A 15,899-nucleotide genomic window follows, 5' to 3' on the forward strand; every position below is an offset into this window, starting at 1 on the left:
CCAGGAAGCCCACGCAGGTGTGTCACTGTCAACTGCAGGTGGGGTGGACAACCTCCATGTGCCTGGTCTAGAGAGGAGGGGCCAGCGGGGGGGATCTTAGGGAAGCAAGGACCCCCAAGGCCAGGCTTCCCTGAGCTGGGCCCAGCCGTGGCACCCCCTTCTCCACTTGAGGACCCGCCTTGCCTCTCAGTCCCCAGCACACACCTGTCGCGGAGCTCTCTGTGCTCCAGCTCCAGGTTGCGATGTAGCGTCTTCAGGCAGCTGTGCTGGCGGATAAGGGCCTCGTACTCCGTGGACTGGCGCTCGTGCAGCGCAGCCAGGTGCTCGTGGTCCTGCAGCAGGGCCTCGTAGGCAGCCGTCAGCTGCTCCTGCTGCCTCTGCAGGTTCTCGTGCTCACTCTCCTTGGCCGTCTGCTGGTTCTGGAGCAGCGTGTACTGTGCTGTGAGCGCAGCGCTCTGGGAGCTCAGAGTGGAGTTTTCCACCTGCCAAGAGGGAGGAGGTGCGGCCTTGCCACGGGCACGACCCTAGGGGGCCACAGGCCCCGTATCCCCACTCATGGTGACCACACCACAACCGGAGGCAGTCGCAACATTCCCAATGCTGGGACAGATCTCTCTGGACTTGAGGAACTGCTCTGAGGCCAGACTGGCACGACACCATCACCGGGGGCTCTGGTCCAGTGCCCTTGGGCGCCCTCTTTGACCACTTTTAAAACATCTGTTTTCTGGGATAAGTAGAAAATCCAGAACCACCTAGGAGGCCTGAAAGCTGCCACCAGCCAACCTCACCTAACTGATGTTTATACAACTGCCACCCAACGACACTCAGAATTGCCAGAAGATTCAACAGGGAGCACTGCCTAACTCAGTCTGGCACCAGGATGACCTATCCCCAAACCAGACAAGACACAACCACCGCCACCACCAAAACCCTGACCCAATATCCTATTCTGCTGTTTTAATAGAACATATCCCGACCTCTTTGCCAAACAGTTTCCTATTTATTGTCCTGACCCATGCTGCAGATCCTCAAACACTTGTCTCACCAACAGCACTAATGATGGATTAATTTATTTCCCCACCATCTGTGTCAACCACAAATAAAAACCGACATGTCCAAACAGGTGGCACAGAATACGAGTTTTGCTAGAAGTTCTCAACAGCCTGGCAGCCACATGGCACCCGACTCCCCTCGTGGAGATGAAAAATTCACATCAGTTTAAAAAAAAGGCTCAGCCAGGTGTTACGGTAAAGAAACCTGCTTAACTCTGTGGAGCTCAACTCACTTGAGCCTTGGATCTCCTTCCAAGGCATCCCCAGTAAAATCTCAATGGACTCTGCGAAACAGAGAATCCTGCAAGTCAAAGCAGAGATGCCAAGTGGCCAGCCCTGCAGCTGCACGCATGCTCAGTCATGCAAATGGCTATAAACCTGCACTACCTTCAAAGACCCGAGGCAGGGCTTCCGTGTTTATGAAACCACATATTACTGCACGCCCGGCGTCACGACGAAGAGCCAGCATCAGGTGCTGGTCCCTGGGAGACGCACCTGCAGCTTGGCCGTCTGGGTCTGCAGCGTGGTATTGTGCTCCTGCAGGAAGGCGCTCTGCTTCTGCAGCGTCAGGATCTGAGTGCTGAAGGCCACGTTCTGGGTCTCCAAATGCTGGAGCTGTTCCTTGAGCAGCTGCTTCTCAGCCTGCAGTGCCGCGTTCTAGGGGAAGCGGAAGCATGAGGGCCCCTCGCACACCTGCCTGGCCAAAGCTACCTGGCCCCAGGCCCGGGGCGTATCCAGAACCCTCAGGAGTTTGACGCCTTAGGAACTGAAGCCAGAGTCCACAGGGCAAGAGAAGTAACATGGTTCCCCTCTTGGAAAAGACACAACTGGGTGGGGCAGGAGAAGAGAACTAGTTTTTTCTGTTGTGTGCTTTCCAGACAGAAATGCATGTACGTGATGGGGACGCTGCTTCCAACCTGGAGCATCTGGGCGCAATGCCCAGGCAAGTTGGGGTTAACGCCGAGGCATCTCTTCTCTCTTTGATGCTTGCTTCTGCCCAACACCCCGAGGGTGCCTTTCTGTGAGGCTTCTCCCACGGCACAGGGAGTCCAAGCCCATGACCACCTCATCCTACAAGGTAGTGACAGCAGGTAGTCTCATGTCACATGAGACTGGGAGAGATCGTGTGAAATATGCCACCAACTCGGCCAGGGGCCAGGACACGTGGGGTGTAGCCCAGGGGCTGCCCCTCGCTAGCATGGGATGTGGGGTCAAATCTCCACTTTCTCATCTGTCAGATGGTGAAAACCATGACCATGTGTTCCACGAGGTTGTAGCCAGAGCCCAACAGTATCGAGGAGACTAGACGTGTGCTGGTGAACTTCCTCTGTAAAGGGGCAGACAGGGTTTTGGGTTTGCCAGGCAGGTGGTCACCACTCCCACCATGTACCTCTGCCACCACCACCGCATCGGAAGCCAGCCGCACACAGTATGCAAATAAAGGGGTACCTCTGGTCCAATAAAACTTCATTTACACAAAATCAGGTGGTGGACCACAGAGTACACAGCACTGTGGAACCAGAGGACTGGTGTACGAGCTATAGACCATGTCCAACAGGTGGGCAGACAGGGACTGGCCGTGGGGACCGGGGAGCACACCTCTACCCTCTGGGAAGGCTAACGGGATTGCAAACGAAAAGCAGCTCGTAGGACCTTGCCAGGACAACTCAAGAAGTATTCAACTAGAGAAGGAGCACCTGGGGGCTCCACTGGTTCAGCGTCTGCCTTGGGCTCGGGTCAGGATCCCAGGGTCCTGGGATGGATCCCCGGGTCAGGCTCCCTGCTCAGTGAGGAGCCTGCTTCTCCCTCACCCTCTCTCCCTCTCCGCCTACTTGTGCTCTCTTGCGCTGTCTCCCCGCCCTTCTCTCAAATAAAAGCTTAAAAAAAGAAAAGTATTCTACTAGATCTGGATCAATTTGAACAGATTCTGACGTCCTGCGTCCTTCACAGTAAAAAGCCCATGAATGGGACCATCAACAGGGCGCACTCGCCCTCTCATTCTCTCTCTCTCTCAGCGACCGCAGCGGGGCAGCCCACTCACATTCCGCTCCAGCTCGATGGCCCGGTCCTTCACGCGGAGCAGCTCCATGGTGGCTTCTTTGTGGCTGGGCCCCCAGGGCTCCCTGCCCTGGTGAGCGGCGGTGACCGGAGTCTCCACAGGGTGTTTGAAGGAATTGTGTACGTGCTTCCCTTCCTCCTGGTTCTGCCTCAGCAGCTCACACTCAGTCTTCAGCTGCGGGTGTGGGAGCAGGACAGCACACTTGGGGCAGGGAGAGGCCAGCCCAGCGTGCTGTGTTCACGGCCAGTGGGCAGCCCTATCCTCCGTGCACCCCACGGCTCCCCGGCACTAGGTGAGCCACACACCTGGCCTTTGCTCTACAAGGAACATGCACAACTCATCCCGTGCTGCCCCTCTTTCCAGAAATCTGCCTCAGCCCGAGCTTCAGCCTCACAACCCTAGCAAGTCCTCACACCTCTGAGCCTCAGCTGCCCAATCCACAACATGGAGGTGAGCCTGGGGACCACGGACCAGGGGACGTCACAAAGGCCCATCTAGCTCTGGAGCTGCCTTGCTCAGATCTCTCATTCAATCCCACAGCCAGGAACTGCACCAAGGCCCCACCGCAGATGCCCGCAGGTGCCTGCAGGGGACATCCTTATGGGGGCCCATGCCTGTCCCACCCGAGCCCACGAGGCCCTAGGACTCTGCTTGGTCCTGCTGCTCACACTTTCACATGGGTTCTCATTCTCATGAGGGTCCCAGATCCTAACAGACTCAGCGCTGCTCTGATGTGGCCTCCTCTACCCCGGGGCCTCTGGTTCACTCAGATTCCATCCACCCTCGCTCATAGGGTTCTGACGCCAGCACCGCCTCTCCACCCCGCACCCCACCCCACCCCAGAGCCCTGTGGATCAGCACATCTGCTCCAGGAATGGGCTTCCAGGCTGCTCCCCAGGCAAGAGGGAACCCCACTGCTGGGACTCGCAGCTTGCAGCTATAGGGGCCCGACCTTACCACCTGCAGTTCACTCTGGAGCTGGTGGTTCAGGCTGGCTTTCTCTTCCATCTGGGCTTCTAAGAACACAATCTTTTCTTCTTTCATGGCTAACGTTGTTTTTAATGCAGACTCATTTCTACCCTCCAAAATACTGAATTTCCTGAAAAAATAACAAATACACAACAGTGCTTACCTGTCTCTTCTGCCAACGAGCTCCCCACCTCCCAGCTGCCAACACACGTCTCCTCCATTAAGCTGTTTTCCCCTTGTAATCCTGCAGCATTTGGCCCAGAAGAGCGATAGGGGCCGCAGCCCATCGCCCAGAGCCCTTTCCGGTGCTTCTCGTGTAGACACACCCTGCAAAGTAACCTCACGGCTGCAGTTTTACAGGCAGAGCCTCAGGGAGGGATGCTCACGGCCATTTTACAGGTGGGGAAACTGAGTCTCACAGAAAGGTTAAGCAATTGGCCCGAGATCTCAGTGCCAGCTAGGTAAGCGGTCAGGTCGGTGTGGCCTTTCAGGGAGTCGTGTGGATCTTGTCAGTTACAAGTCCAGTGGAAGTCCACGGTATTAGATTTCCTTGAGAAATGAGATCATTTTGGAAAGAACTGCAGGCAAAAGATCAACTTTAAGACCTAAAGGGCTGGGGTGGGGGTGAGAGGAAGGAAGAAGCGGGCAGAGCTCAGAGGGTTTGTGTGGCACAGAACCCAGCCTGTACAGATGGTGCCATAAGCAGATACAGGTCATCACAGCCATTGTCACAACCCACCGGGTGTGCGGCATCAAGCATGAACCGAAAGTCGACTGTGGGCGTTGGTGGTGAGGTGTCAATGGAGGCATGTGGGGGCTAACACGTGCACCGCTCTAGTAGGGGACACGGATACTGATAATGGGGAGGCCATGCCTGGGGTGGGGGGCAGAGGGCATTCAGGAGCTCTCTCTACCTCACCCTTCATTTTGCCTTGAACTTAAACGTGCTCTAAAAAATCTGTTTAAAAACAAATTAAGAAGCCTTTCCACTGGACACGAGAGAATCCTTTCACTCCTCTCTGGGAATCTCCAGGAAGAAGCCCGGTAACGTAAAGGACACCAGCCCCTGACAAGGACCGCGTGACAATGAGCCCCGAGTTGTGCAGAGTGAACCAAGCTCCGGAGCTGGGGGGTGGGGCTGGCAAGCAGCACAGGGCCTCAGGTCACAGCAGGGAGGTCCTCACGTGTCACCGTGGCTGCTCTCGTCCTGCAGCAGCAAATCCTTGTGGAGGCCGACCTTCTCCAGTCCCTGGCTCAATTTGTCCAGCTCGCTGCTCAGCTGTTGGCTCTTCAGCTTCTCCAGCACCAGGTCCTGCCAGGACAGGGAGTAGGACGGAGAGAGGACTTGTGAGGGACAGGAGCCCAGCAGGGAGGGGCCTGGCACAGGCCCTTATGGAGGCTGAGCAGCTGTCTTCCCAAGTCCCAGCTGACTCAGGTGTCCTGAGGGCCACACAGACTGTTCAACAGGGCCAGGGAGGGCCAGGGATGTCTTCCACAGGGAAGAGCGCAGACGTGCTTTCCCAGCCTCCCCGCACTGAGGCTGACCCCACTACAGGGCAACGCAGCCAGGACGGGGGTCTGAAACACCATTTATGTTAACCTTGATGTAGGGGGTTTGGACACTAATGTAGCTGCCTCTTCTGTGGATTGATGCAATTAAATACTACTTGCAAAGAATTTGGAACAGAAAAAAGTACAAAGAGGACAAGGATTTTTTTTTTTTTTTTTTGAGGACAAAGATTAAACCCTGGTTTTGGGGCCCCTGGGTGGCTCAGCGGTGGAGCGTTTGCCTTCGGCTCAGGTCGCGACCCCGGAGTCCTGGGACTGAGTTCTGCACTGGGCTCCCTGCAGGGAGCCTGCTTCTCCCTCTGCCTGGGCCACCTTCCTCTTATGTGTCTTGGTCACTCTCCAGGTAGGTACTGCTTACTGCCCAATGCCGCAGCTACCGGTACGTAAGCTGACCCCCCCACCCCCCACCCCCGCTGCCAAATCCTAAGGCCTCCGATGGCAGTGTGACACAGTGGGACTTGCCAAACATTCCACTGCTCCTCCTCCCAAATTTCCCAGCCACCCGGGGACGTGCCACAGGTCACTTCCTGGCCGCCGTACGTAAGGGCCTGCGTGTGACCCCCCCAGCTGTCTCTCTCCTGCCAGGGCAAACTGCCCAAACCCTGCGCTGAGGCGGGGAGCCGTTCATCAAAGCTGCTGAGTCACAGCACAGAGGGCAGGGCCCCCAGGAGTCACCTGGACTCTCGCGAGCGAGGGTGGGAGGGAGAAGCCACAGGGGAGAGGAGCCACTAGGATTCTGGGGTTGTCTGTGACTGCAGTGTAACCAATGTGACGCTTACAGGGGCTAGGATGAGGGGTCGCCCTGTGTTTTCTGTCCCTTCCCACAAGCATACTGACCGGCCTGCACAGAGTCTGCACAGACTTTTTGAACATGGATGCGACTCTGTGCTCACCAAATCTATTTCCTTTTCTTCCCTGACACACAACGAAACACATTTCCCCACCTCACCTGCAGCAGATGTAATTGTTGAGTGGGCTATGCACAGGGGAGCGGGGCCTCTCTCACTCTCGCTCATCTACCCGCGGCAGCCGGAGGGGCCAGCCGAAGACTCCGCCCTGGGGGGAGCCAAGCCACAGAAACCAGGTGCCCCCTCGCTGCACAGAAGGCTGCCCTCAACAGCTCATTGGACTCCTACATGCGTGAGACCCGGCTTCTGTGCTGCGCCATTCAGATGTTCAAGTCATTTCTTTTTTTTTTTTTAATTTTTTTTCTTTTTTCTTTTTTTTTTCCAAATCATTTCTGAAAGCAGTTTATTCACCTTAAAGTAGTGATCCAAGGCCCAGGTGACCCCATGTGATAAACACCGGAGAAGGAGCAGGACATGGACTCAGCAAGAGACTTTAAAATATTTATACCCTTGGATCCTGTAGTTTCACTTTGAGGAGTACAGCCTGAGAAAAGAGCTATGTGTGCGAGATGCCCCGTGTTATTTAAAACAATGGAAAAAGTGGGGGGATACCTGGGTGGCTCAGTGGTTTAGCGCCGCCTTTGGCCCAGGGCATGATCCTGGAGACCCGGGATCAAGCCCCACATCAGGCTCCCTGCATGGAGCCTGCTTCTCCCTCTGCCTGTCTCTGCCTCTCTGTGTGTCTCTCATGAATAAATAAAAAATCATGGAAAAAGGGGACACTCAGGTGGCTCAGAGGTTGAGCATCTGCCTTTGGCTCAGGGCATGACCTAGGGGTCTGGGATCAAGTCCCACATCAGGCTCCCCGCAGAGAGCCTACTTCTTCCTCTGCCTGTGTCTCCGCCTGTGTCTCTCATGAATAAATACATAAAATCTTATAAAAAACAACAAACTGGAAAACCGCCTCCAAAAAGGAATGGCAGTAAACCTATAGGATTAAATACCTCGCAGCCATTAGCAAGCCGAGGCTTAGAGCTTACTGACTGTAATGAGAAAAGGTATAAAAAGCAACACAGAGGAGGTCAGACTGCGGGAAGCAGGATGCTACATGTGGGCTCGATTTACAAACACACATCGGAAGGGATGGAATAAAACGAGCCGGACTACGAGTAGCACTAATCTTGGGGCGGCGAGACCATAAGAGGCAATCTCCCTTTGTTCCTTACACCTGCAGACACTGTCCCGTTTGGCACTGGGGAGGACATACTCAGGGTCACGTCTGTCACGCTCGTGCCACCTGGGGCAGATGCCCGCCTACCCCGCTGCCCTGGCCACCGCAGCTCACCTCTCTCAGGGCGGTCAGCGTTCTTGTGTGCACGGTGACCTGCTTGGTGAGGTCCCTGTTGTCCCTCTCCAGCTCCTTCAGCTTGCTGGCCGCGTCCCTGCAGCGGGCCAGCTCCTTGTCCAGCGCGCGGCTCTCCTTCTCCGCGGCAGACAGCCGGGCGGTGCTGTCGTCCAGGACCGCGTCCTTGAGCTCCACCTGCTGCCACAGCCGCTTCGCCTCCTTCTCCAGCAGCTTCTTGTCCTTCTCCAGCTGGGCTACCTCCTGCTCCAGGGCCTTCCGGTCCTCCTCCGACCTCACTAGCTGCTTGTTGGAGAGCCGCAGGGCCTCCAGGTCGCGCTGCAGGGCCTGGTGTTCGGCCTCCAGCTCCCGGAGCTCCTGCTCCAGGGCCTGGGCCTTCTGGCCACTGCTCTCCACCGTCTGCTGCAGTCGCACGTTCTCGGCGCTCACGCCCTGGTAGCTGAGCTCCAGGCGCTCGGACTTCTTGCTTAGGGCTTTCAGCAGCTCCACGTTCTCCCTCAGCTCCTCCTTCTCCCGCTCGAGCTCCTGGTTCTCCCGCTCAATCTGAGCCATCTTGGCGCTGGTGAAGCGCATGGTCTCCACCATCCGGCGCAGTTCCAGGTTCTCCTCGTCCAGCTGCTTGTTGTCCCGCTCCAGACCCTCGAGCCGCACAGACACGTTCTGCAGAGTGTCCAGCGACTTCCTCAGCTTCCGGTTCTCCAGTGCCAGGCCCCGGCTCTCACGCTCCAGGGTGTCGACCTTCTCGGTGGCCGTCTTCAGGGAGGCCACCTTCTGGGCCAGCTTCTCGTTCTCCTTCTCCAGCCGGTGCAGCTCCTTCTCCAGCTCTTCCACCCGCTCCACCTTCTCCTTCACCTGCTCAAAGTCCTTCTGCAGCTGATGCTTCTCAAATTCCAGCTTGCTGAGCCTGCTGCTGGTCTCTGTCACTGTCTGGTGCAGAGCCTTGTTCTCTTTCTCGATGTCCTTTGCACGGGCCTCGCCGCTGACCTGTGCCCTCTCCCGTAATGACCACACCGTCTGGTTGAGGTGATCCTTTTCTTGCTCAAGATCCTTGATCTGCAGAGAAAGGCAAACGGGCATGACATGGCTATTGCATGGATGCAGTTCAGTGATCAGGGTCCAGGCTGGGAGGCTGAAGCGCAGACCCCCTGGAAGAGCCCCACCCCCACCCTGGCACAGTCCCATTTCCCAGGGGCCCAGTATGGACATGAGATAAAGGGCCACTCACTGCGTGATTCAGAAACGTGACCCACAGCTCTCCCAGTGATTGAGAACAATGAAGGAGATTTCTCTGGTGCTTTTCACCCGATGACCTGGGCTCGCCCCCATGGCCTCCCCTTACACCTCTCTCCCCCAGCAGATGCTGCAGGTCATCTTCTCTCTGCCTGGAGCACTCCTCTTCCCCGCCCTACAGACCAGCTCTGCATGATGGTCCCTGCACTGAAGGTCAGCATCCCTGGCTCCTCCCGGTCCTGCAGGACTCAGGGTGACTGTCAGCTCTGTGACTCCAATATGCCCGGCACCCAGCAGGACGCTTTCCCTGGGCATCACCACCTTCTTCCCGCCCATAGCTTGGGGACAGCAGAGCAGGACAAGAGTGGTCTGGCTTCTGGCTGGCATTGCTGCGCCACTGGGACCACCCACTCTGGACTCCTTGTGGTGGTCAGCCACACAAAGCCCGGAGGCCGGCCAGGGCTCTCTGCTGAGACACCGTAGACACATGCGACTGGGCCAGCACCTGGTCATGCAGGGCTGTGCTGGATGCTGCAGGACATGGCAGCCTGCTGACCTCCGCCCACCTGCCATGAGTACTTTCTCCCTCCTCTTCCAAATCCTGACAGTCACACCAGGACTGCCGACATCCCTGAGAGGCCAAATCCGACCTCCGCTCCTCCATGGCCGGTTGAGAACTGCTGGTCTGAGGAGCAGCTCAGCCAGGTAAGTGGTAACCCGCGTATCAGCCCACAATTCCTGGGTAACGGCCCTAACTTGGGGCAGGAGCATCCGTCCTGGAGGCGCACCCACCTGCCTGGCTCTGTCAGCCTTCAGCGTCTCCATGTCACTCTGCAGCTGCTCCTTCTCCTTGATCAGCTCCTCGCTGAGGGTCTCTAAGTCCTGGTTGCTCTGCTTCTCTCTCTCCAGCTGGGTCTGTAACTTTTCAATCTGCAGAACCAAGAGGCCCAGCCCGGGCAGAGGTCAGTGTCACAAGGTGAACAACATTTTACAAAAACCCCCGAAAACCCTGTCAGCTTCACAGAATACGTGGGCAGGTCTCTTCTCGAGGAAACACCCAGGGGTGTTCCATAGCAACCTCAGCTCTTAGCCCACACTTGGTACCTGTGGCTCCAGGAGGAAGGGAAAGGCCTGGCACCAACCCTGCTCCTGATCCTCACCGCTGTACTCTCAAGCCCCACCTAGTCCCCCAGCCCCCAAGGTCTGGCGCCTCTAACTCAGGCCTTGTCTACCTGCCCAAAGGTCAGACCCCACACTCCAGGGGCTACCAGCCACCACCTGTGGCTGCCCTGCAGGGGCGTCACACTCACCCCTCTCCCACCCTGCCCTCTCCCTTCACGACAGCCGCCTCGGTTGGTGACGCTCCTATCCACCCAGCTGCTCATGGTGGTCCTCGGACACACCCCTCCTTCCTCTCTCCTCCTCCAGGTCCTGTCCTCTCTATGGCAGCTCTCTTTCATGGCTCAATGCCTGCCCCAGGCCAGACTACGTTGCTTCTTGCCTGGACACCTCCCAGGCTCCAAACACTCCTGCTGGGACCCACCAGCACCCATCCTTCCCAGACATGAACCGCCTAGTTCATTGTGCCTGACACCCTGAGAGCATGGGGACGTGGATTCCGACGATGCAGGCTGAGGGTAGGGCCTACCACTCGGCTCCCGGGCAATGGCTGTGTTGCTGTTTGCAGTGTGAGGGCTTCAGGGGAGCTGCTGTCCCTTCCTGCCAACGCCAAGCTCCTTATCACTGGGGATGGGAGTTGGGAGAGAGGCACGGGCTGGCATAAGAGGGATGAGGCTCCAGAGTCTGGTCCCTTGCTGCCAACGACAGGACCGCAAGCAAGTTTCTTTAATCCATGTGGGGCTCCATCAGCACGAAGTGCTCAGCACACACCTGGCAGGTGACCCTCCCTGAGGGTGTGTTGGCAGTTATTACCAACCATCACCAGGACGACTCTGGGCCAGAGGAGCTAAGTGATTTGCCCAGGGCCTTACAGTGACAAGTGGAGCCGGGGGCTCAGGAGGGGTGCCAGGCAGTGGACACACAGTGGGTAACCTCAGCCTGTTCTCGTGCACAGTCGGGGGGCCTGCGGTGTGTGCCCTGGGCCCCCCTGGCTTGCTCCCTGACCTGTTAAACCCCCCACTGCCCCTTCCCTCCCAGAGAAGCACATCTTATTCCAACCTTTGCGTTTCTCGCTGTTGCTGTTTCTAGTTTGAAGACACAATCTCCCCACCTCCCACCTCCCGCTGATGGATGTCCATCGTCATCATTCCCCCGTTCTGGTTCTTTCGGCCCTGGAACTGGAGCCCTGACTGTTATCCATCCCTGAGGGTCTGCAGTTACCCTGGGGGAGCTCACTGGGCTCAGGAGTGAGCCAGCCGCAGCCCTGAGAGGGCTTTCCATCCTCCCTCAAGTACCTGGCTCAGCATGTGGGTGCCAGGGACCTTCCTCTCAGTCCTGGGGATGTATGCACCCCCAAAGGGTTGTCCTCCTCCCTCTGAAAATAAGGATTATTTACCTCTTGGCTCAGGATGTGAACCCTCATGACATCAACACAAAGTTATTGCATGAGAATGAGGCCGTTTCTCTAAGGTCTGTGGCAGTTTCATGAGTTAGGGGGCGGATATTCGCTTTGGGGGATGACCATTCCCACAGACTCACAAACCCAAGCAAGTTTACAGCCTGGGCTATACCAGGGATGGTGAGAGAGCCAGGCTGGCCCAGCAGTCGGAGCCTCCAGGGCCCTGTGTCCTGGCTGGCCCCTGTCCTTGCCTTGCAGACACCTTCCTGAGTGGCAACCCCAGGCAGAGCCTGCCCCTGTTCCGGGAACGTCAGTGTCAAAGCTGCGTCCCCTGTGGGGCTCAGCCAAGCTGCTGGGTCACCTATAGACTAAGAAATGCCAGCTGGTGGCCAAGACACAGCCCGCAGAGAGGAGAAGAGCAGAGTGAAGCAACCAAGGTCAGGGAAGGTAAATTCAAGGTGAGTCGAGGGGCTCCTGCCTCCAGCGTTGTGTGCCACGTGGTGTATGGAGCACACACAAGCACCCGCACGAGTCAGAGCAGAGGCAGCCAGACCTGGGCAGGCCGAATGGGACAGGCCGAAAGGCGTTCCAGCCGGCACCAGACACAGGATGGCTCTGGTCTGAGGAGACTACACATCCCCTCTACCAGGAATGCAGTGCCAAGACCTGCCTCCCATGGGCTGGGGCCGGGGAAGGCTGGCGTCCCCTCGGGGAGCCAATGCATGGAAGCAGGAGGGGCGGTGCTGAGCCACGGGGGCTCAGGAGGGGTGCCAGGCAGGGCGGTGCTCACTGCCAGGCCTGCCTGTGCAGAGGAGCGGCTGGGGTGGCCGCGGGGATGGGCAGGGGAAGTCCCAGTCATCCCCTCTGAGGCTGGCTGGGAGCCGGGCCAGCGAGGTCACACTGCAGCTTTGGATGGCAGACCATGGGGACCTGCAGAGTTGAAGGTTCTCATCTCTCTAAAGGTCAACGTGTTTTATCTTGGCTGAGGTCAGGCTGCCATTTATAGAGACATTTCCTGTGCTTCGACCGTGTGAATCTAAGGTCTCAAACCATCTAGACGCCTTCCATCTGCCATTCTGCATTTGGAGCTGGGGCTCCAGACGGGGTGTTTTCCACTCTCCTCTGGGAGACGACATGCTTCCTGGCACCTACCACACTGACTGCAGGGCCCACAGTGCTTCAAAGGGACAAAAAGGGAGGGCCACAGAGCCTGGGAGCCCCAGGAGGGGACTGCGGAGAGCCTTTCACGGGGTCCATACCAAGCCCTGGCTCTTCCCCCTGCCAGCACAGCCTCAGTCGACGATGCCGGAAGGGCCTGTGGGCAGGACACACACCCAGACACCTGTAAGCGTCAGTCCTGCGTGGTTGCCGGCCAGCCCCAGCACTCCTGCGCTCTCCCCTCGTTGGAATCCGGCAGCTGGCGTGTTCAGAGCCCACCACACAGCTGCGCTATACCAAAGCCCTGTGACCTACACGTGGAGGCCACCCCCAGATCTCCACAGCCCCTTCGAGCCCCTGAGACCGCACCCCCGGGATGTACAGGGGTCCTCATACCTACGGGACGATAACAGCAAGCCTCCGTGCGTCCTGCCAGAGGTCACAACCCACAGCCGTTCTGAAGGGCAAGTCCTTGCCCTCATCCCACTAACCAAGTGCAAGAAGTGAGTTCTGGCCTTGTTTTACCACCAGCAATGCCCTGAGCTGGTCTGCCAGCATCCCCTATACGCACACACACTTCCATCACTGCTTCCTCTCCCTGTGCCCCGTCCTGTGCTTTTTACCAGTCCTGTGTGTTTCTATGGAGCCTTTCCTGGGTGCCAGACCCTCTGCCTATGCTGAGTCCTATAACCCTCACCACCCCGTTAACCCCATTCTACAGATGAAGACAAGACACATGAGGTCAAGTCCCACTGGGGCCACACCCTCAAAGCACTGGTACAGGGACAAGCCAGGCTGTGCTCTCGGCAATGATACTCTCGTCTGTCTGTTACAACGGACCACGGCTGCGCCCGGCTGAACCTGCCGATGAGGGCCGGGGTTACCTTCTTGCTGAGCTGCTGATTCTCCTTCTCCAGCTCCCCGCTCTTCAGGCTGCTCTCCTCCAACGCCAGGGATGCGTCCCGCAGCCCCTGGATGGTGCTCTGGAGGCTCTGGTTCTCCTTCTCCAGCTTCAGGATGCGGCTGGAGGCACATTCGTTCAGCTCGAACACAAATGACTTCCTGGAGGCTAAAGTGCAAGATTGGGTCAGAGGCCGGTTTCCAGGAGCCTCTGCTTCCACTCTCCACCCCCAGCCTGGAAATGAGGCCACTGGTCCCCACACCCCACATCTGAGGGGCCAATAGGGGCTCCCAGGGGCATCACCCCCTATTCATATGACGCTGCTGTGGTCAGCACCCCAGTGTCCCTCAGGCAGGTATGGTCCTGCTGGCTCTGCTGGGGTTGGTCAGGGGACCAAGTGCAACTAGAGAAGAAAGCAGGTCATGGCGAAGGAGCCAGTGCAGAAGGTACAGACTGCGGAGAACCATTCCTGCAAGCTGCTAACCAGACTGGGCAGCTCGAGGACCGCAGAGACCAACAGAGATGGCAAACAGGTGACCTGTGTTGCACCAGCTCTGGGAGGCTCAGCGGGAGGCGTGGGGTGATCGACTAGCTATGTCTGCCACGAGCAGCAGGTGGCCAGGGGGGTCTGTAGGCCCAGGACTGGCCATCCTTCAGGTGGACGTTCTGCAATCTCACAACCGTACTGCAGGAAAAAAAAAAACTGAAATGTATGTGTAAAATATGGTTTAAAATTCTAAGTGAGATGAAAATGTGAGCTAAAGATGGAGAAAGGCAGATGATCTCTGCTTCTAAACAGCTCAAACACAGGTGAAGAAGGGGGCAGGAGTCAGGAACGGGGGTTCTTGGCCCCTTCCTGCCTCAGCAGGTGAATGGCATTGGGTAACTCAAGGGGCTTTTTGGGAAAGAAAAAAGGAATGTATGTGAAAGCCCTTGGAAGGAGGAATCAGACTGGAGTGGGGGTGTGTGGGTGCCTGGGTGGCTCCATTGGTGAAGCGTCAGCCTTCAGCTCAGGGCATGATCCTGGGGTCCTGGGATCCAGCCCCTTGTCAGGCTCCCTGCTCAGCGGGGAGTCTGCTCCTCCCTCTGCCCCTCCCCTGTTTGTACACTGTCTCTCAAATAAATAAATAAAATCTTAAAAAAATAAAAAGAAAGGGATCAGAGTTGTCCTGTCCTCTGTCCCATCAGGAGCATACATGCTCAGCTCTGGGAGACTGACCACACCATGTGGCCAAGGCAGCCTTCCCTGCCTGGTTCCTATTCGTTACACCAGGGGCTGGGTGGATGCACGGGCTGGCTCTCATAGCAAAGCACACGAAGCTAGAAACACAACATGCTGGGTTTCAATCCTCTGCATGACCCTAAGAACTAGAAGGCATCTGCATCCCACCGAGTTCTCCTCATCCACCAAGACGGCAGAACAGACCCAACAAACTCATGTCCAAACGACCCCAGGCAACAGCAGGCAGGCAGCAGTGGAGGTGGACAGGGCGTCCGTGGGGCTGACCACCCCGGCGCCAGCGTGCACACATGCTCGCAACATAGAAAAATGCATGGAGGGCTGTGTCTTGAAACTAGCCTGACCTCACACCCTGCTGACTCAGAGAGAACCTGTGGTCCCTCGGACAGGACCCTCTGCAGCATCCAGGGGAAAAAATAACATTTTTAAATTGTGGTGAAACACACAGAATATAAAATGCACCATTTCAATTAATTCCTGGTGTATAGCACTGTGGCATCAGATACATTCTCACTGTCCTACAGCTGCGCCTGCCCACCCACCTCCAGACTTTGTCATCACTCCAACTGAAGTTCTACATTCAGAAGCAGTGTGAAGGGGCCACGAGTCAAACAATGGAATTGATTCTAAGCCTTATTTCCTCTTCCGTGAAAGACGGTGCCTCAGAGACCATGATGAGGACACAACAGTGTATCACGAAAACCACTGATGGCTCCTTACCAAGTGCTATGCTCATTAGCACTCCCAGCTATCAGTCGTGGGATGGGTGCGTGTGTGCACATGTGTATGTGTGTGTGGGGGGAGGTTTTAATACAAGAAGAGGAAAGGTACCCTTTCGAGAGTGCCTGCGCCAGACACAGCATAATGCTTCACTAGCTCCTGTCACTGTATACCCACGGCAATTCTGTGAGGGGGGGCTTCGTCACCCCCGTTTTGCAGATAAGGAAACCGAGGCTTAAAGGAGGTCACCTGGCCAACTAGTTCTGACTCAA

At 57.0% G+C, this 15,899-nt stretch overlaps 1 protein-coding gene across 6 annotated transcripts in view; it reads right to left on the bottom strand.

Moving 5' to 3' along the window:
* CCDC88C (coiled-coil and HOOK domain protein 88C) overlaps nucleotides 1–15,899 on the bottom strand; it is a 121,589-nt gene that overhangs the window by 29,613 nt on the left and 76,077 nt on the right. For 5 of the 6 annotated variants that reach the window (XM_077910378.1, XM_077910377.1, XM_077910375.1 and 2 more), the window contains 8 exons: nucleotides 13,651–13,835; nucleotides 9,883–10,020; nucleotides 7,843–8,913; nucleotides 5,265–5,392; nucleotides 4,069–4,210; nucleotides 3,094–3,285; nucleotides 1,548–1,709; nucleotides 205–482 (listed from right to left, as the gene is read on the bottom strand). In XM_077910378.1, coding sequence (XP_077766504.1) covers nucleotides 205–482; nucleotides 1,548–1,709; nucleotides 3,094–3,285; nucleotides 4,069–4,210; nucleotides 5,265–5,392; nucleotides 7,843–8,913; nucleotides 9,883–10,020; nucleotides 13,651–13,835 — 2,296 coding nt within the window. The remainder of the gene's footprint in view (nucleotides 1–204; nucleotides 483–1,547; nucleotides 1,710–3,093; nucleotides 3,286–4,068; nucleotides 4,211–5,264; nucleotides 5,393–7,842; nucleotides 8,914–9,882; nucleotides 10,021–13,650; nucleotides 13,836–15,899) is intronic. The other variant, XM_077910376.1, reaches the window with a different exon arrangement.

This window comes from Canis aureus, chromosome 9 (genome assembly GCF_053574225.1).
Source record: "Canis aureus isolate CA01 chromosome 9, VMU_Caureus_v.1.0, whole genome shotgun sequence".
NCBI classification, from domain to species: domain Eukaryota; kingdom Metazoa; phylum Chordata; class Mammalia; order Carnivora; family Canidae; genus Canis; species Canis aureus.